The 21124-nt window shown below is 40.2% G+C and overlaps 1 protein-coding gene across 1 annotated transcript; it reads right to left on the bottom strand.

The window, feature by feature from the left end:
* Nucleotides 1–1465: 1465 nt before the first annotated feature.
* On the bottom strand, nt 1466–9895 carry LOC111145615 (dehydrogenase/reductase 9). Its single transcript, XM_022500638.1, has 4 exons — nt 9568–9895; nt 7980–8238; nt 4541–4704; nt 1466–1689 (listed from the first exon to the last, which is right to left on the bottom strand). The coding sequence occupies exons 1-4, from the start codon at nt 9878–9880 to the stop codon at nt 1466–1468; spliced, it is 960 nt and encodes a 319-aa protein (XP_022356346.1). The 5' UTR covers nt 9881–9895.
* Between the last annotated feature and the right edge of the window lie 11229 nt (nt 9896–21124).

The raw sequence follows: 21124 nt of genomic DNA, 5'->3' as shown, positions 1-21124 counted from the left end.
AAAAGGATGAGTGTATTTTCCCTTAAATAATGACATATATGTCCAGGTGGACTGACACCATTGAAAATTTGTTTTTTCAAAGTCATTAATACATTGTAAATGTGAGAAGAGGAGACTACCTCATGAACAGTTATTTCCAGAAAGGTGGATAAAAATGAATAGCATTACTGATCTCTTCAAATGGGTATGGTTTCATGCAGCAGATATTAAATATTTTCTTCACAATAAGTGTGTGTGTGTGTGTGTGTGTGTGTGTGCATGTGTGTGTCTGTGTGTGTACATGATGCAATTTTTCTGGCTCTTTCACCCTATATAATTTAGCCACAAATATTGAATTTTGACACTTCAGGCTTTTTATGTGAATTGTCAACCAACCTACATGAGTGATACTGGGTGCTGCTATCTGGAGAAGCAACCGTGTAGAGAACTTGTTTTTGGATGCGGTGTGGGGCCAGGGTCAGTCCAATCAGGACCACGAATATGAGCAAAGAGCAAGTTACAGCTGTCACTGTAACTGTAGGCTAGAGTCTTAATTTAGCTCTATGTCTTCATGGGGCTTCCGAGACACCTCAAATACAGGCTTTCCAACCATCTTGGGTCTAAGTTGTTGTAGATATTCTGGGTCTTATTATATTTACAGTCATCATAATTACATGAATACCTTCTGTTTTTCTTCTTTGGAACAAGTGGTTACTTTTGTTACCAGCTTTCCATAGACAGCTGTGTGGGCATCCGTGTTCACAGCCGCCTTGAAATGGCTGTTCAGCTTCCACAGCTCCCTCTAGAATAGGCAGGCTTGTCTTGGACTCTCCCTCCCTCCACTTCCATACTTGTTTCTTCTTTTCAGTCTTCTTGTCCTTCTGCTCCTCCCCTATCCTCCTACTTGCAATCCTCCCTAGTGTTTCTCTGTTCCCCTTAGCTTGTATGAGTCACATGATGCTTCCTCACCCTTACTTCCCCTGACCCACCACAGGTTAGAAAACTGAGTTCCAGTCTTCCTGAGTCTTCTTCTCAGCAAATAAGACATCCAACCCACTCATGAAAGTATTCTACTTCTCTCTGAACATTTTGATACGGGACAAATAATTAACATTCTGGAGTCCAAGGTGTGGGGGCTAGAGGCAATGGGGCTGGCAGTGGCAGAGATCATGTTGGATGGGAAAGGCTTTCAATTTCCCTTACATCATATTAAGCAGACAAAACCTAAATATTGGGCAGGTGCTATCATGGCCCTTTATGGGATAGGTCATTGCTGCCCTTCTTCTCAAAGAAGGCTTAAGAAGGGACCCTGGGACATTCCCAGTGTGGGTAGGACTCCCTCGTGTACCAAAGAAGCACATCTAAATGATCTAAATGAGTCTGGGTTGGATTAGGTAAGGAATGAGACCAAAAAGGAGATATGCCCTTGAAAGCAGCCAATCTCATAGCCTGGGGTAGGCATTTGTTGTCTGCTGAGTCACACCGGTCACACCGCCTTGGGATTAGCCAGCTCTACTTTCTGTTTCAACAATAAGAAGTCTTGCAAAACTGCTGGCATGTGAGACAGAGGTATCCAGAAGGTCTTGGCATCTCTCCCAGCAACATAATGGGTCTTTGGGAAGAGACTTGTGAGCGCGTGGTCCATGCACTCCACCACCAGGGAGAGGTCCATGTTCACAAAGGAAGTTGTGCCTTTCAGCTTGTCTAGACCTGTAGAAAGAGACAAAAGTACATGTACTCTTTGGAAGAAGGGGAAAGGAGTGTATGAGGCCGGGGTGTAAAGGGGAGTATGTATGTGTGTGAAAATTTCTTTTGAATTTGCTGTTATAAATTGAGGCCCCTGTGGTGGGTTTCTATCTATTCCTTAGAAAAGGATGCAGCAATGTTTTCGTTTGACTGCTGGCTCTCAAACTTGAGTAGGCAGCAGAATCTCCTAGAGGGCTTGTTAAAACCCAGTTGCTGGGTTCCACCACCAGCTTCTGACTCAGCAGGTGTGAAGTGGGACCCAATAATTTGCATTTCTATCAAGTTTTCAGGTGATGCTGATGGTGCTGGTTCAGGGAGCAGACTTTGAGAACCACTACCTTAAAGCAATGAGAGAAAGATACTTTATAAAGTCCATGAGGCCCCTGAGCACAAGAAGTTATGGGTTTGATCCTAAATTTGTTTTAAGGGACTACTATATGTTTAGGAAATGGGGAGGGGCTGTGCAAGTGTGCATGTGTGTGCACGTGCACTCACATACCGTGTGTCTCTGTAATTCGGTGAATAGAGAGGGAATCATCCCCAAAAGTCTTGACTCAGAAAGCTAAACATATCCTGGTGATCAGGCAGCTGAAATGCTTGAGTAACGTTCTAGGGTCGTTTTATTAGAGAAGCAGGTATTTTATCAGAAGATTGGTAATGGCTCAGAGCATTCCCGCAGTTTTCTTAAAACATACCTGAGTTGTGTCTTCCTAAGAGAAAACTCTATGATTTTAAATCTCTTTTTCAAGTTAAGGCTCCTGTGGCCACAAGTTGTTCAAAGAACCTGAGATTACCTAATACGTCTTAGTGGTTATTTTAGACTTTCACAACTAATAGTCTAGGAAGTGAAGAAGGGTGAGCTTAAATTCGTGGTCTGCTTGGGAATTATGAGTCTGGCTGATGTTCAAGTCCTAGTTTGAAAAACTAATAAAAACAACCAGTGCAAAACTGTGCTCAAAGCCTTTTGGTATTTCTGAGAGGGAACACCTGAGCCAGGGACCAAGTCAAAAATAATTTTGAGATGGAAGTTGATGACCTATTTATAGGCATTTAGAAAGTATCAGTGTTAATATCAAATAGAGGAAGCTCTTTTAAATGAGGTATTTTTTAAAAAGATTTTTTTTATTCATTTGAGAGATGGAGACAGCACGATTAGGGAGGAGAGGGAGAACCAGACTCCTTGCTAAGCACAAAGCCCTATGTAGGGCTCGATCCCAGGACCCTGGGATCATCACTTGAGCCAAAGGCAGATGCTTAACCGACTGAACCACCCAGGTGCCCTTATTTCTGAACCTAGTTAGAATTTTCAGAGTTGATAATGAGTGAGAAACACAAGTATTTAACAGCAGAGGTTCTCAGCATCTAGTGACATGATAGCACTGGGAGGTTTGTGAAACCAGACATTCTCCGTATGTGTGTGCGTGCGTGTGTGTGTACGTGTGTGTGTGTGTGTATGTGCGTGCATATACGTGTGCAGTCGGGTCAGGTGGCTGGGGGAGTCCGTCATTCTAAAGGTGGATCTGACTTGGCTCTTGGCTCCCTCTTGAAAACTTCTGGCCTTGAACCTTGCCACACTTGGCTTTCTCGCCAAACCCACCAGGTGAAGAAGTAGGACCAGAGTTTTGAGGTTACAGTGACACAAAGTTAGGTGGGGCCCTGTGTGACTTAAAGCAGGAGCCCAGTAAGTGTTTGAGGAATGTCGACTAAGCTTTAAACATGACCAGGAAGTTTGAGGTGGAGCTTGAGACCTGTTACAGGAAGTTCCACCAGCTCCTTAATGCCCCGTTCCCATGATCGTGCAGGGCTCAAGACTAAATGGCCAAGTCAGGCTGTCTGGGTTCAAAGCCAGCCATTCCACTTACTGTGTGGCCCTGGGCAAGCAGCTTCTCTGTGCCTCTGTTTCTAGACAATTCAGGGAATATCTACTTCACAGGGTTTATTTAGGCATTTAAAATGAGGCAGTCCATGTAAACCACTTAGAATGGTGGCAAGTACCAAATGTTCACTATATGTTAGTCATCATACACTAATCTATTATTTCCATCCCTGACTCAGTCTGACTTACGCTGCTTCGCCTTCCATCTCTGCTCCCCGTGCATTCCTGCTCTGGAAGGCTTCCTCCCAGATAATTCCTTCCTGGCCTTTAGGCCTTACTCAAACCTGACCTGTCTCATAAAGGCCACTGGCCAGCAATGCTTTCATCCAGTTCTGAATTCCTTTGGGCAGTTAGAGACTGTACAGTCTAGCACCCCTTCTGGGCTTTTGGGGACTAAGAATTACAGGATCAATTTTCTTGCATTCTGCACAGTCTCATTGTTTTACAATCTCACTGGTTACTTTTTCTCCTCCACTAAACTAAGCTGGTTAAGGGTCAGAGTCTGAGTCTTGGTATTTTGTAAACTCCATAAATCCTTGACCAATGTTTAGTGAGTGGTTGGTGTTTACCAAAAAGAGGAGGCTTGTATAGAAGTGAAGACTGTGGGCTCCAGTCTAGGCATGACCGGGAGGAGTTGTACAGCTGTGTATAGAACATTCACCTTTCCAAGCCTCTGTTCACTACTCCTATGGTTCTTTTGAGGAGTAAATGATAGAATTCATAAGGTAGGATTTGGCAGTGGGTAAATGCTCAGTAAATGTTTGTAAACAGTTGAAGTAAGAGATGGCACTGGAATTAATAGGGATCTTTAATCCATATGTTATCTCCCTATTGGTATATCATTAACAAAACCTTGTTTTTTCATTTGTATTTGAGTCTCCTTCATGTTGCTTAGGACAATGAACTCCAGAAGAACCCTGGGCCCACCCAGAGACTTACTTTTTTGAATGTAACCTTCTCCATACTGTTGTTTGATATCTGGAGACAGATGCTTCCAAATGGCGAGTTTTTTTTCAGTGGCTTTTATTGGATCTGATAATCCTGTTTTGAATAATCCTGGTTCAATACATGAAACGTGTACACCAAAAGCTTTCATGTCCCGTCTGTGAAAGAACGCATTGATGATGTTTAATCCAGGTTTGTTTGGAGAATGTTTGCTATTTGGGTGATTATTTTCGAATGAATTTTTTCATGGGATCACAGAATTGCATGGGTTGGAAAGGAGTATTTAGTTCTACACTCTCAGTTTGCAGTGAGGAAGCTGAAGTTTGCGTGGTGAAGGCTGGTTTAATGGCAGAATGGGAAAGGGATCTGGGCAGACCCCCTCCTGGACTAGTGCTCCCAACTAAGTCATACTCTCTCATTAAATTGACAAGCAGTCGGGTTAAGGACAAGTTTCTTCTCGGTATGCAAAATACCTTATGGGGAAATGGAGTGATGACTGGCCTGGATGGACAAGTCTACTTCCATTTTAGAAATGTGAGGACATTGCGACACAAATGAGGACAGGCTGGGGACACAAGTGTGACAACCTCTGATGTGGCTCACCTGCTCCCTATCCTGCTCAGTGAGATCTTTCATTATGTGGCCTCAGAAAACCAAAGGTCTACTGATTTACTGGGCAACAAGGTTTTAGGGGAATCATGATGCACTTCCCCCTTTTAAAAGCAAAACAAAGAATTGCAAACTGTTATATGAACAATTATTTCCTAAATTTAATGTATATTTCCACCAAGGATCTATGATGAAGTAATTACTCATTTTATACAAGTCTTTATCACATGATTTTAAAAGAACTGTACCAATGAACTTAAAATGTGAATTATCTTAGGTTCTGCTTTCAGCAACATGCCTATTGTTTAGTTTGCAGTGTCGTTTACTAAAAATGCAAATTAACTTGATCTTGAAAGATTTTGAAAAGTATGTTGCTTGCATTAAAATTATTAAAAGTCATTTTCTAACTTAATTTACTTTACTCACCTATCTTCTGTGCTCCTTTGGGTTTTGGAAAGTATTTGGAAAGATTTGTCACCCCATCTACTAATGAAATAACATACAATCTAGGGACAAGTGGCTTTAAGTCACCCAACTAAGTTTACCAGGTAAGTCAAACCAGTATGAACCCAGTTATGTGTGCTGTGTTGGGCAAATACAGCTTTGAAAAGCCCCAGCCTTCTCCCAGTTGGACCATTGTCCCTAAATCCTCCTATATATAGAAATTCTAGGGCCGCCACTGGACTGGGACCTGCATGCACAATACCATTCCCAGTACCAGCTCCATGATTTAGAAAACAACAACAACAACAACAACAACAAAATGAAACCATTCTTTACTGGGTAATTTCAGGCATGGTATAGTGCATTGCAAACACACAAGTCCTTCAGTTGAAATCCCTTTTTAAAAGTGGTTATTAGTCTCCAAGAGGGTGGGAAGAAACCCTGGGGCTTTTTGTCTCTCTCTCTTTCCTCCCTTCATGTGGCCCCATGCCCAGCATACATGTGTGAAGTAGATGGCAGAATGGAGTAACTTCCAGCAGGAGGGCAGTCCCAGGAAACAAGAGAGAACTGGAAAGGTGACAGAGAGAGGATCTCAGGAAAGTGAGCCTCTAACATTGCTTATGCACTGCACACGTGCATGTGTGGGTCTGACTTAGAGAAGCGAACTCTGGGACAAGCATCTTCCATATCCCGGATGGCTACTGTGTAGTACATCTGCAGAACAGATCTGAATACCACAGCAAAGTCTTTAAAAATCAAGCAAACATTGAAATCTCAAAGTACAGAATGATGGTTAGCAATTGTGACCTGAATGCAACCTCATCAACTGTCTGCTAAAACAAAAATACTGGGGCAACTCGGTGGCTCAGTCATTTAGGCAGCTGCCTTCAGCTCAGGTGGGCACCATCCCTCCTTCTGTCCCTCCCACCCCACTCATGCATGCTCTCTCTCTCTCTCTCTCTCAAATAAATAAAATGAAACAAAAATATCAACATTCTCCATAGGACTTAAATAAGACCCATAGTCTCATATCATTCCAAATATTCAGCATAAAAAGAACTGGCACATTCCAAATGTTCAGCATAAAAAGAACTGGAAAATCTCAACTCACATGGGAAAAGACAATGGCAGATGCTAATGCCGAAGGACACAGATGTTGGAATTACCAAAGTCTTTAACACAGCTATTATAAAAATGTTCCAAATACAAAGGAAAATACTCTTGAAGTGAATGGAATGTTAGAATGCTTCCCAAAGGAAAGAAAAGACAAAGAAGAACCAAATGAAAATTTTATACTTGAAAAACACAATAACCAAAATTAAATATTTTTTGGTTGGACTCAATAGCACAGTGATGATGGAGGAAAGTCAGTGAATTTGAAGATAGACCATTAGGAATTATCCAATCTGTATAGCAGAGAGAGAAAAATGAGAAAGTGAACAGAACCTTAAGGATTTATGGGACAAAGTCAAAGGTCTAACATTTGTGTTATAGAGTCTCAGAAGGAGAAGAGAAAGACTGGATTGCAGAAAAGAATGTTTGAAGAGGCAATAGCTGAAAACTCATCAAATTTGACCAAAGATATAAACCTACAGATTCAGGAAACCCAGTGAATATCAAATGTTACAAATCCAGAGAAATCCATGCCTGAGGGCACTGATTTGGGGTCTTTATTTGCTAAAAAGATTCTTTGTTTTGAGCTCTGGGGTTCTCTGATAACACACAGCAAAAAGATGTGGTCAGTGCTTTCCTGTGGGAGCAAAATCTTCACCTCTGATTAGTAAATTCCCCCTTTTTTGGAAATGGACGTATCAGAGGAAAACTGTCTTTCTTGTCTTTGGGGGGTGGGGTGGAGATGGGAAAGTTATCATCCATTTAGCTGTAGTGTCTGAAATGTATGGAAATTTGAATCCAGAACTTGCAACAAGAGGGGGACAAAAGCTGCATAGCTGAGTTATTATTTTGTGAAAATTACATTTACCTTATCAGATAATTTTCTACTGAGGGTTTAAATAAGATGGTACTATTGTTTCTGCAACTGACAGTTATACCAATGGAGAGTTCTACCCTGCCTTAGGTTTTCTATATGATTCCCTGACTATATAACACACTGACCTGTAGAATATAAATTTACCATCACTGTCAGCATCATACATTAATGCAAAAAAGTAAAAAAGACTTGGAAAGACTTAAGTTCAAATCTCAATTCTACCACTTACCAGCTGGGTGACCTTGGGCAAGTTGCTTAATTTCTTTGTTTCAGTGGTATTGCCTACAAATTGGGAGTAACTTAAAGCTCTAACTAGAGTGTCTAGTACATAATTAACATTCAGTAAACATTAACAGCTATTATTTCCTAATATGTCAATGTTTGCTTTACCTTAAGCTGTCATTGAAGCCTTCTACTGCGTATTTGGATGGATTATAACCCCCTCCACTGAACGCCAGCCGACCTCCAATGCTGGAGATATTGATAATCCTTCCTTGAGCTTTTTTGACCAAGGGAAGCAAATTTAGAGTCACATTGATGAGGCCAAACAAGTTCACTTCAACAGGTTCTCTGTAGTCCTCCACTGTCAGCCAGTCGGTGGGAGCCAGCACGCCGAGAACACCGGCATTGTTGATCAGACCCCAGAGACCTAGATCAGAGTGGAAAGGAAGCAGGTGTGATGGAAGATGGCACTTACATGGGCATCCTTGATGGAAATACAGCCCCTGCTTTACACAACTCTGCCATTTCCTCCTTGTAGATATATTCCTGCTCTGAAATGCTTTACAGTTTTGGGAAGGAACTACTCTCTGAGAGGGTAGGGAGGCGAAATTAAAACAGTTAGAGCTCTGTTAACTGGAAGCTAGTCTCACAGTAACTCTATTTCTGGTTCTGCATGTAAAATACTGACACTGTCTGAATGAGCCTTTTGCTTTTTTGTCTTTTTTAAAAATAATTTTTTATTTTTTTATTAACATATAATATATTATTAGTCCCAGGGATACAGGTCTGTGAATTGCCAGGTTTACACACTTCACAGCATTCACCATAGCACATACCCTCCCCAATGTCCATAACCCAGCCACCCTATCCCCCTCCCCTCAGCAACCCTCAGTTTGTTTTGTGAGATTAAGAGTCTCTTATGGTTTGTCCCCTGCCCGATCCCATCTTGTTTCATTTATTCCTTTCCTACTCCCCAAAACCCCCACATTGCCTCTCAAGTTCCTCATATCAGGGAGATCATATGATAATTGTCTTTCTCTGATTGACTTATTGTTTTTTTTATCGTAGATGCCGAGTAAATTGGTCTATTTTATCCATTTGCTAGATTGCAAAGCCAGAGATTATTTATAAACTATTTTTTACAAAGAGCAATACAATCTACTTCATATCTATTTTTAGTAAAAAAATAAAAAAAATCCAGTCATCAATTGTTTTATGATGGAAAACATTTAGTATTGTTAAAGTTATTTGGAATTCAAGCATTAAAAATTGTCAAGAGCATTATTAAGCCATTGCTTTTGTAGTCTGGAGTCTCAACTAAATAATGTAGATATGATAGAGAAAATTCACATACATTGATTGCTTGCATGATCTCCTGTAGCTTTTAGCCCCAAGTTCCTTCACTGTGAATGTAGCTAAAATGTAGCTAATGTAGCTAAATGTAGAATTTTATGTAGCTAAACTAGAATTTTATGAGAGAAGTGCAGGGAAAGTCAATACCTCAAACTCACTTCTAAATTCACCCACTGGGACTTAAGACTGAGGATTATGTGGGCTGTTTCTCTCATGCAAACAGTGAGCTTGCAGCTCAAAACTACTGAGGGCTTTATCCTAAGATTTTTCCAAGATTCTCCAGTACCATAGCTGGCATTTAGGAGACATTTTCTTGAAAGGTCATTTAAGATCCAAACACATTTTATTTAGCTGTAGCTAATTTACAACACCCCCTCCATTCTTCCCACCCGACATCACTCACCTTTTTCCCCAACTTGATTTTTCACCCACTGGGCAGTCCTCTTGACATTCTCAGGGTTGGTTACATCCAGAAGCACAGTGTGAAGCCTTTCTGAGGTTTCTGCCTTTAAAGCTGTTGACTGTGATTCAGTCAGACAGGCAGCAATTACACGAAATCCTTTTTTATCAAAAGTTCTGGCTGCCAAATTTCCAAAGCCAGTGTCACAACCAGTTATGAAAATATACTTATCTGTGATGTCTGCAATCTTTAGTTGTCTTTTATAATTCCATAGAAAACCACAAAGGATTAGGAGGGCTAACACCCAGAAGAACATTTTTCCCCCTCTGTATAGGATAGGGACTCTCCTTTCTTGAACAATAAAAGAAGCCGGTGACCTGAGAGTTCAAAATTAGAAAGAAAACTCAAATTAGAACCATCAAGGTGCTATAACCCAACACTGACGACTTCAGATATTTTAATGCACTTGAGTGAATAGTTAAAAAAGAATATTATTTGGCTAGGAAGATGGCCTTTTAAGTGCTCAACCATTCCTCTAAAGTAATGCAAAAACTAACCAAAACAGCCAGAAAAAGTGAACAGGAGAGAGGTTCCATGGCAAAGCTGACGCAACTCTTGTGTTGATGTGAATGAATGTATGAATTCATCCATCCGAAACAGAGACTGTCATGGTAAAATCTTATCGCTTGCGACCTCGTGAAATTCAAGAGTGGAATAGGCGAATCTATTAGAAAATGTTCAATTTCAATTGATTGATTAGATTCTTAATTATTTTTATACTGTCAGGCAAAGTAGTTGCCACTATAAAAATATTTCCAAGTTGGTTTCCATGTTCTTATTTTCAGTGGGTTATTGTCATTCTTCAACCCAACTCAGATCATCCCAACTCCATGCAGAGATTATGCAAGTGCATGGCCACCAGGGAGCACCTGGGCAGAGGGTGAGATGAATGGGAAGAGACTGAGGGATGATGGCCAAAGGCACAGCATCCCAAACAGAATCAAGAAACCTCAGATTCTGTTCTCTTTGCCCACTAGTTTCTGTGAGAAAAAGAATCACATGACATAGGATAAAAGAATGCAAATTCTTTCCGGAAAATCATGAGGCTTTGACCATAAGTGCAGCAGGATGACCTAGAAAACTAATTAGTCCAGGCTAGAGGTGGCCTAGGAGCAAAAAATTAAACAGGTGGAGGGTTTCAGAAAACTACCACTTGCATTTCCCCTCAGCATGTATTACCTTTTTATCTTTTCCTAAATAAAAAAAAAAATTACTATTTCATGTAGGCTGACTGTACCAATTTAGAAATATCACAGTTGTTTTGGAAATGTTAAAGAAAGAATACTATGTTAATTTTATAATTTTTTTTTGTAAAGTAGGACTTGATTTCATGACCTTGAGATCAAGACCTGAGCCAGATGCTAACCAACTGAGCCACCCAGGTACCCCTATTAATTTTATAGTCTTGACCATTTAAATGCATATGCCATCTTAAAAGTTGTACTAATTATTATACAATGTTTGGCTGCAAAATAACATTTGTGAATAAATCAAGCAATTGTATTATTGAAAACAAGTGTGATACTAATTTGGAAGCATGATATCAAAAGTATCATGGAGTGAGACTTCAAACTATTTGGGATATAAAATCCCATATATATTGCAATGTTTGTCATTTACAATGACAGCCTATACTATCACTTTTATTGTGGGTACTGATTGCTCGGGAAGAGCAAGCTATCCCGTAGTAGGAAGTGAACAAGAACCAGGCAGAGATGGGGGATGAGTGTGGGGGGTGGCATTTGCCTGTTTGCCTCAGGTCTGAGCATCATGGCAGCTCAGACTTCCTAGATCAGTCATAGGCAAACCAAAGGAAGGAGATCATTAGGTCCCACATCACATAGGAGCAGCACTGGGTCTGCATTGGCTCTCTCTGCCTTTGGAAGCAAGAGGAGTCACAGAGAACATCACCTGCAGGAGAGACATTGTTTCCTTCCCTTTCAATGCAGGAAGTTTCCTTGCTTTGCCCTGTGTTCACACATATCTCTGCCCTTGATCTGGATCCACCCTTAAAATCAAGAAGGGCTTTGAGTGCTTCATAGAGGACAATGGATAAGCCTGGAGTTGAAGTTTAGACCTCACAGATGCTTTGGGAATCATGACTGTTCATGGACCCTATGTTCAAAATGCTTGCAAGGCCAAGCAATTTTATAAAAGTGGGCTTTCATTTTTCTTTTTTTTTTCTTTTTTACAGCTATTTCCTGGTTTTTCATTTGAACCATTTAAAAAAATTGTTCATCTTTTTTCTGTTTGTAAAAGTAACTTATGCTCATGGTAAAAAAAAAATTGGCAGATACAGAAAAAAACAAAGAATGGAGTAATGATTATCACATTTGACTCTTAATATTTTTGGTACATATTTTCTTCCAGTTTTTTTCCTGTATATATAAATATTTCTTTCTCTAATAAGGAATAGAAACATACACACAGATAGAATTATACACATACACTCATGTACTCCCATTCATGCAACTTTGTTTCTACTGCTTTATAAGGAACAGATTACTTCAGATAAAAAAAAAAATCACTTGATATATCATCTTCACTTCTCAAGGAAATTTTGGTCTCTGCTTTCATCTTTCTTCCCAGTAAAAATTCTTTAGCTAAAGAGAGAAGAGGTAAGAGACTGTCCTTTGATAAAACTAAGTCAGAGGTGAAAATTAAAATATAGTGGGTTTAAGCAAACTGGCCAATTCTTTTGATATGGCTGTGTCTATTTCTAAAGCCGTCAAGTTTTTAGATGACCATGCCTTAATAATTTGAGTTAGTTTCCCAAATCTTTCCTGTGTAGGAGTTACTTATTTATGGAAAATTAATGCCCAACTAGTAGAATTTTCCCTTCTTAAATATATAAGTATATTAAAAAGTGTATAATTTTGAGGTAAGGTGTTGGTGTAACTATCTCTTGGGAAATTTCATTTTTAGAAATTTTAAGGAAATTTTGTATTTATAAATTCAATTAGTATAGTGTGTTGTTCAACTCTAGCCTCAATAAATTGAATAATTGAATAACTAAATATTGAATTGTTTTCTAAATGGATTCTGTAGCCTTCATTGCAATCCAAATTTCATAGAGTTATTTGAAGAAGGCAAATGCTCATGGGGTTTAATGTATCCTAGATCAGAGAGTGGAAACTTTCTATGTCATCATGTTTTGCTGGGCAAGTAGAAGGGGAGGAATAGCGAAAGAATGGTTTGCATTTGTGAAGTATTCTACACTGCACTTTTAAATATAGATCTCATTTGATTCTCCCAACAACATTTGAGTTAAAGGGGGCACGTTATTTGCCTCATTTTATAGAAGAATAAATGTAATTTATTACATTTACAACTAATAAATGTAAAAGAAATGATAGAATTAGAAAAATCACCATTTGGCAACTGTAATAGTAACAATTACATCAGGCAAGAATGATCAATGGATGCTAAAATTATTAGGTGAAATTCTGATAAGAAACAATAATTATAGAATCTCAAAATATCTCCCCATGAGAAATGTACTAATTAAAAAGAGAGCAATAACAATTTCACAGTGGAGAAATCTGACAGATACCACCTTAATCAAGTAACAAAAATTCACACCACTAGTTGTGGGACAAACCAACATCATGGGCCTCCTGGTACTGTGCACTGGGAAGGACACAGCGGCACTTTCCTGCATAAATGGAAGCTAATCCTGCATGAAGACGTATCTCCCAATTCTGCACAATATATGGCCTATATTCTTTAAAAATGTCAAAGTCATGAAGGAAAAGAAAGAGTGAAGACTGCCCCCAGATAAATGGGAACTGAAGAGATATGATAACTTGTGCAATATGTGATACTGGGTCAGAAAACTATTTTTTTTTCTTTTGCCAGAAAGAACATTATTTGCTCAGCTAGTGGAATTTGAGTAAGATTTGTTGATCTGATAAATAATATTGCAAACTCAATAAATATTCATTTCTCAATTTTTATAATTTATTATGATTATGTAGAAAGTGCCCTGCTTTTGGGAAACACACACTCAAGTATTTAAAGATTAAGTAGCACCGTGTCTGCAACTTACTCTCAAAGTTAAGAAAATAATAACTATATTTATATAAATAAGTAAACATGTTAAGGAAGCAGTCTAAGTGTTCATCGATAGATGAATGGATAAGGAAGATGTGGTTGCCAAGCCACAAACAGGCAGTTGCTGGGACAGTGGTGGTCAGGGGGTGGGGGTGGGGAATGGGAGAAACAGGTGAAAGGAATTAAGAGTTACAAACTTCCAGTTAGAAAATAAATAAGTCCCAGAGATAAGAGGTAGAGCATGGGAAAAATAATCAATAATAACATAATAACTTGTATGGTGATAGGTAGTGAGCATTTTGTAATGTATACAAATGTCAAGTTACTATATCGTACACGTGAAATTAATATAATATTGTATACCAATGATACTTCAATTAAAAATAGAACAACAGCAACAAAAACCCCCCATACATATGGATATAAAGAGAGAATGACAATGCAGATGTGGTAAATGTTAATATTTAGGGATTCTGGGTTGTATTATTCTTTCAACTTTTCCATAAGTTTGACATTATTGCAAAATAAAAAAGTAAAAATTTGACAGGAAAATAAAGCATTTTTTTTTCAAAGAAAAAGCTTCTTTTAATCCAAAGGAGTTTCATGCACGAATCAAGAACTCCAGCACTTCAAGATCTAGTGACCTTGGACTTCTAATCTTTGGTAAGTTCACCTTCACAACCACTAGAGAAAAGCAAAAACTCAAACCAAAACCGTCAGACTCCCTCCTCCCACCTCATGCTCTCCATTTCCTCCTTACTTCCTCTTTCATTAGCCAAACTCATTTTTTCCTTGGTGACAGGCAACAGAGAAGAGCTTTTTAGTTGTTAAGGATGGGCTCACATTAAAATGTGTGATCTTCATTATGTAGCCCTCTGGGCTGAGAGTCATTTCAGATGCTGGTGTCCCAGCCTGCAGCCTGAATCCAGGGGACTACCAACTCCCACCGAGAGTTTCGTATAGCCTGTTCTTACCCCAAATACTATTGTCCAAGAAATAGCGGTTCTTCTTCATTCCCAAGGTTCACATTCCTCTAGGTCATTGGATTGAGTCAATCACAAACCAACACACACAAACCTTTGACCTCTATCTTAGTCAGGATTCCATGTGTGGTTGTGTTTCTTAACCGCAGCCCTTGGTCGGAGTCATTGGGAACGCGACGCGTACGCAGAAGCTGATGGATGGCCGATTGGTTCATCGACCACAGAGAAGTAAATGAATGACTGTGACTACTATGGCCGCCTCAACCATATTCTGCCAGCCTAGCTGCCTCCGCATGGCCCGTTGTTCCGGATAATTCAGACTAGGGGCACTGACCCTAGTTGCTTGGGTTGTTTGCTTATCAGCTTTGTCTTCCAGTTTATCTCACAACAAAGCGCTTAGCAGGGGTACGCACCACTTGGCTGAAGGCAAGAGCCCCTCATCTATAACAGTCTTCTTAGGACCCAGGGGCTGTGAGCCCGTGGGCTAGTCAAAGCTGAGGACAGAGTGCGGGGAAGCAGATCTGCAGGCCCACACGGGGCGCGAGGACTGGCACAATTCTAAATATGCATCCTCTGAACTGGCCTGGAGATTTTCCCTAAACTAGTAAAAATAAACCTGGGAAGCGAGGACTGAGGCCACACACACACACACACACACACACACACACACACACACACACGCACACACACCCCGGCAGGGCAGGGGTTCGGAACCCAGGTCTCAGAATCAGGCAGATAGAGGTCCAGTGCCCGCTCCTCGATCATCAGAGGTCTTTGGGGGAAATTATTTATATTTTCTTAGCCTCCATTTTCCTAGTTGTAAAATGGAAATAATCACTTCTTTGGTGGAGAGTACCTGTTGAAGTAAAGGGACCAATGCCTGCTGCACAGGAAGAATCTCATCATTAGGGCGGGATCAGTCGTGTTCACTGGTGAGGGGCCTGCTCTGTGTGCTGCTCAGACCTCGGCAATGGGTACTTTTTGCTATTTGGGGTGAAACAATTATTTGTTGTGGTGTCTGTTCTGAGTATTGCAGGATGTTTAGCAGCACCCCCTGGCCTCTACCCCCAAGATGCCAGGAGCACCCCCTCCCCAGTTGTGACAACAAACAGTGTCTCCAGACATTGCCAGATGTCCCCTGGGGGACAAAACAGCTCCCAGGTGAGAACCACTGGTCTAGAGCTTCCTTGTGTTGGGGGTCCAGAACCACTTTTCTGGAAACTCAGTCATTATTTCCTTGGTAGGGCCACATTGATGAGGGTTATTTTTTATGGCCTTACCAGAAAAGTTTTATTATTTATAAATATTACTTCTAGGCTGCTACTCTAAGCGTTAGTTTCTATGATTTTAAAAAAGTGCCTTTTTTGGGATGCCCAGATAGCTCAGGGTTTAAGCATCTGCCTTCGGCTCAGGTTGTGATCTTGAGTCCTAGGTCAGCCTCCCTGCTCTGCAGTGAGTCTGCTTCTCTCTCTGCCCCTCCCCCAACTCGTTCTCTCAATCTCTCTCTCAAATAAATAAAATAAAAAAACAAGACTTACAGTAAAATTATCTCCATTATATAGAGTAAGAAACAAATTCAGAAATGCAGGCTACACTATGGAGTATTATGCCTCCATCAGAAAGGATGAATACCCAACTTTTGTATCAACATGGATGGGACTGGAGGAGATTAAGCTGAGTGAAATAAGTCAAGCAGAGAGAGTCAATTATCATATGGTTTCACTTATTTGTGGAGCATAACAAATAACATGGAGGACATAGGGAGATGGAGAGGAGAAGGGAGTCGAGGGAAACTAGAAGGGGAGATGAACCATGAGAGACTATGGACTCTGAAAAACAATCTGAGGGTTTTGAAGGGGCCGGGGGTGGGAAGTTGGGCCAACCTGGTGGTGGGTATTGTGGAGGGCACGTATTGCATTGAGCACTGGGTGTGGTGTATAAACAATGAACTCTAGTACGCTGAAAAGTAATTAAAAAAATAAAAAAGTTAAAAACAAAACAAAACAAAAAGAAATGCAGGCTAATTGTCTCAAGATAGGATCGTAGCGCTGTTTTGACGACTGATACCCGGGCCACTCACATTTGGTTATTCACCATTTCTTCCTCTGCTCCACTGCCACCTGGTTTCCCGCTCAACCCCAGGAGTCTGGGCTATGTGTACACTTCTCTACAGCCACCAGTACTTGCATGATCCTTGGCATTAGGTAAAATAAATGCTGTCAAAGGAAAGAAGGAAGAGAAGAAGGAAAAAGTTTCAACTCTAAGCCCAGGGTTCCCGTGGTAACTGGATTAGTCTCCGAGCCCTCTGAACCATCAGACAGAAGGGTAATAATAGCAACATCATATTCACACTTCCAATTTAGAGAACTTTAAGAGTTTTTGAAAAGTGTTTGAGGAATACTTATCTCATTTAATTGTCAAAATATTTCTGTGAGCTAAGTAGAACAGGTATCATAACAGAAAGTCATTATCCAGAGAGTGGCTAGAGCTAAAATTCTGATCTCTCAACTCCGAACTGTGTAGAAGGAACAGGAAGAAGTGCAAAGAAATTAATGCAGTATCAATTAACAAGGGGAATAAACACACTTTATCAAAAGTCTTGATCATGCCACAAAGATTGAAAAGGAACCAAGAAAAGAGAACTAATTGTCTCTTTCATTTGCCATGCAAAAATGCTTAAGTGTAAGCATGTGTTTGCAGCTGTAGGAAACTATTGCAACTTGATTGCTGTCCTTTCTCACTTCTGCTTTTTTTCAACTTTCTATACCTGGGTGTCTTTTCCCTTAAAAAATAAAAAAATAAAGATCCTCTGATTTCACTTCTCTTATTCACATTCCTTGTCCTTTAAAAATAAATGACAGTTACAGACAAACAAAAAGAACTGAGAATAATGTCTCCATGTCTCAATGTCAGGGTGAGCCCCACTTTTCATAAGGAATACAGAATTCTTTCTAAATACTCCCTCCCACGTGACTTGATTTTATTTCTGCATAATTCCACGAGGGGCTTTGTTTTAGAAGGTGATACTACAACTAGTCAGTTACACTGACTGATTGGAATATGTAGAATTTTTATTTACTTTCAATTTGTTGTAATCACAATGCAAGCTGAATCAACAACTAAATAGTTCCTTAAAAAAAAATCAAAGAGCATTTAGCAGTAGCTTTCTCAAATGTTTTCCTTTTGAAGTTCTCTTTTACAACTTTCTTAATACCCATGGCATTTTAGGACATGTATGTCCTTAGTACACTTAAATTTTGTTAACCTAGCTATGTTATACCAAATTCCTTTTTATTTCGACATTTTCCTTGAAGTAAGAAGTTCTGTTTGTTTTTTTAACCCAAGTGAGCTTTCACAGATTTCTGCCACACCTCTAAGAAAAAGAAATAATTCGACCTAATGCAAAACTAATTTATATGATGAATAAATAACATTTCTATGAAAAAAAGCGTTCAAGTTGGGCACCCAGAAATCTAAGGAAATTTTTTTCAGCAGAGCCAAGGGATCCTATATGAAATATGCTTACAAAGGCTTCTCTGAGGGTCTGATTAAAATAATAGTAATAATAATAATAATGGTTATGATGCTGCTGCTGATACAATTGAGGTGGTCTTTGTCGTCATGGAAACAGTAAGTTCTCTCGCTCCATGGAATAAAGAAGTTCCTCCACCAGTTACATTCCCTTGAATCCTGCTTCCTTCAGGAGGGAGTTACTGTGGGATACCCAGAGTGTTATTTGTGTGGTGGGACCAGTGAGGCGTGGAAGAGTGTGTGTTTCCTCTGCAGATTCCTGCATTCAGAAAGTCTCCTAGGAGAGGGACGGCAGCTACTCCTAACAGAGGGAGGGCCTGATGGGCTTACACTGGTATTTTTAGTTCTAAGGATAAAACTATCTCTAATTTTCTTTTGCCTTCTCTCAAACATTTTAAATTATAATTCATCATAATATTCACAATTATTAATTAATAAATTATTCCCCATTCTCCTCAGGTTGATTACTTTGCCAATAGGCTTCCTGACGGTATTGGCAGGTTAAGAATTATTCTTAAAGCCATGGTTGCTTTACTTAAGAGATGATATATTTTATATGGTTATAGCTTGTCATTACAAGGCTTCAAAGAAAGCTTAGACGGGTGCCCGGCTGGCTCAGTCAGAAGAGCACGTGATTCTTGGTCTTGGCGTCATGAATTCAAGCCTTATGCCGGCTATAGAGATTACTCAACAACAACAACAACAGTAACAACAACAACAACAACAACAAACTTAAAAAAAAAAACAAACAGAAAACTTAGTGTTGGGTCTATGGTCAAAGGAGCGAGACTGATACAAAGTGAAGGTCAAGCAAAGCTTTATTTCGCGCCAAGCATCGAGAATCAAACTGACTGGCCAGGGCCGTCTCTTGCGAAGAGGCGACCCCTCCCAGCCTCACAGACTAACTTTTATAGAGTAAAGGCCATGTGGTTGAACCTGGCCACCAGGTGGCCAATTCAACTACAACTCACCCTATAGTAGCTATTTGAACTAGCCTATCACTCTGGTCAGAATTGGTGCCCAAAAGGCAGGGCCCACATTCTTGGGTGGTTAGGGAGGTGCTTTCCTGATTTGGATGTCTCCACCTGGCTTGACTCATCCTTGTATTCTGGGCTCTGTTAGCTCCCCCTGACCTGACACGTCCTGGTATATGGGCTTTGTTATCAGGGGCTGGTCAGTCATACTTTACTGGTTTCCCAGACTTGTTTCTAAGTAAGTTCCTCTGGGGAGGCAGGGTCAATCTAAGTTTACTGCATAAACAACAAAATGGCTTGCTCTGGCTAAGTAGGCCCTTACATTTAGAATATGGAGACAATGTTACGTATAGATGCTGAAAGTGTGTTCAAAACTTCAGTGTGTTTCTTTTGTCTGCACTTAACTTTGAGCAGAAGGAAAGCTCTGAGGTTTTAGTCTGTACCTTAAGAAAGTGACATTTGTTATAAGGATTTTACCACCAATTCCCCCTCTCCTCATTTAAAATGTAGGAGATAACTATTTTTTTCTTGTATTTAAGCACTGGGATTTGTTCTAAAAATTGGACACACTTTTCAAATCTCAAAAACACAATACAAAGATGATATGACATTTAAATTTCATTTTATGCAGCATCTAACCAAGGACATTCTTACAGCATCTAACATATGCCAAAGGATTCTAAGATAAATAAAACATAATCATTACCCTTGAGCTAGTAGTGTAGGGGGACATTTCAGAGCTATTTGTACAACCCAAGTTGATTTTTAATTTAAAAATATGTTTTATTTAAACTTTTTCTGCAACTGCTAAAAATCAACCTACTGAGGGAGTGCACCACACACCATTTAAATCCTAAAGCCTTTAACAGGGGATGCTGGGATTAAGTGGCAGCAAAGCCACTAAACTACCCACTGTATTTTGGGAGTCAAAGTGAAAACAGACTTGGACTTGGGGGAAATGTCAATGTCTTCTTGGTAAAATGCCAACCACAGGATCAGACATCTGAAGCAGGTTTACTGCTGTCATCTTAGTATCCAGGAACCCAATATTGTGCATCATATGCATTATGAGGAAGTTCCCTGATTCCTTCTGACCTAGAAGGAATTTTTCTCACTCACTGAGCATGCCTGTGTGCATTCGCCTCAAGGGACGTCTGGTAACACTGGCAAAGCAGGTAGACAGACAGATCAGACCCATAGTTTGAACAGAACCTCAGTAGCACATCTGTGGTTCCAGTAAGAAACTCAACTAAGATTCCTACTCCTTTCGGAGCCCCTCCCCCATCCAGTTTCCAGTTAATTGTAAGATTTACAGTTGGTGTCAAATAGGCACAGAGAGAATAACTATATATAAATTTGGTTGTAACTGTAAGGTGCCAAAGAACACTCAAAGAGAGACCTGGGGCAGGGGGAGTTCCAGGCAAAGACCTGGGTGACACTGGGATCACTTCTATGGTAAGATGGACTCAGTGTCCATCACAGCCTTCTAATAGTAATATTATTATTATTATTATTACTTCATAGCATGAAAAACAACTTGATTAGTTCTGTAAGAGTGAGGAAAATCAAAGGCAGTTTGAAGACGGACACGAGAAATGGAGGGATAAATGACAGAATTCAGTCACTGGTTACCTTACTGGAGATGAACTGGCGTAGAGAAGCTGTTGGGGACCGGCTGGGCGGAGGGTGGTTCTGTCCACTGTGCTGAGGAAGGAAGGATTGAGCCACCTGACCACACCAGTCCTCTGGAGGAGGAGATTCCCCGGGCTTCCGTCCAGCTCCGAGTACACACATGTGTGAGGAGCCCTCAGGTTCCCTCCTCACTCTGAGTCATTCTTTTGTGACACCGGCTGATGACTAAATCTCTCTCCAGTGGCTGAAGGAAGCCAAACAGCTGTGGGTCATGTGTTTTTGGAGGAATTGATAGTACCTTCAGTAACTTAAATTTAACAGCTTTCA

Source organism: Enhydra lutris, unplaced genomic scaffold (assembly GCF_002288905.1).
Source record: "Enhydra lutris kenyoni isolate GAN:26980312 unplaced genomic scaffold, ASM228890v2 scaffoldscaffold1, whole genome shotgun sequence".
NCBI classification, from domain to species: domain Eukaryota; kingdom Metazoa; phylum Chordata; class Mammalia; order Carnivora; family Mustelidae; genus Enhydra; species Enhydra lutris.
The sequence above is the reverse complement of the archived record's forward strand: the minus strand, read 5'-3'. Positions and strand labels throughout refer to the sequence as shown.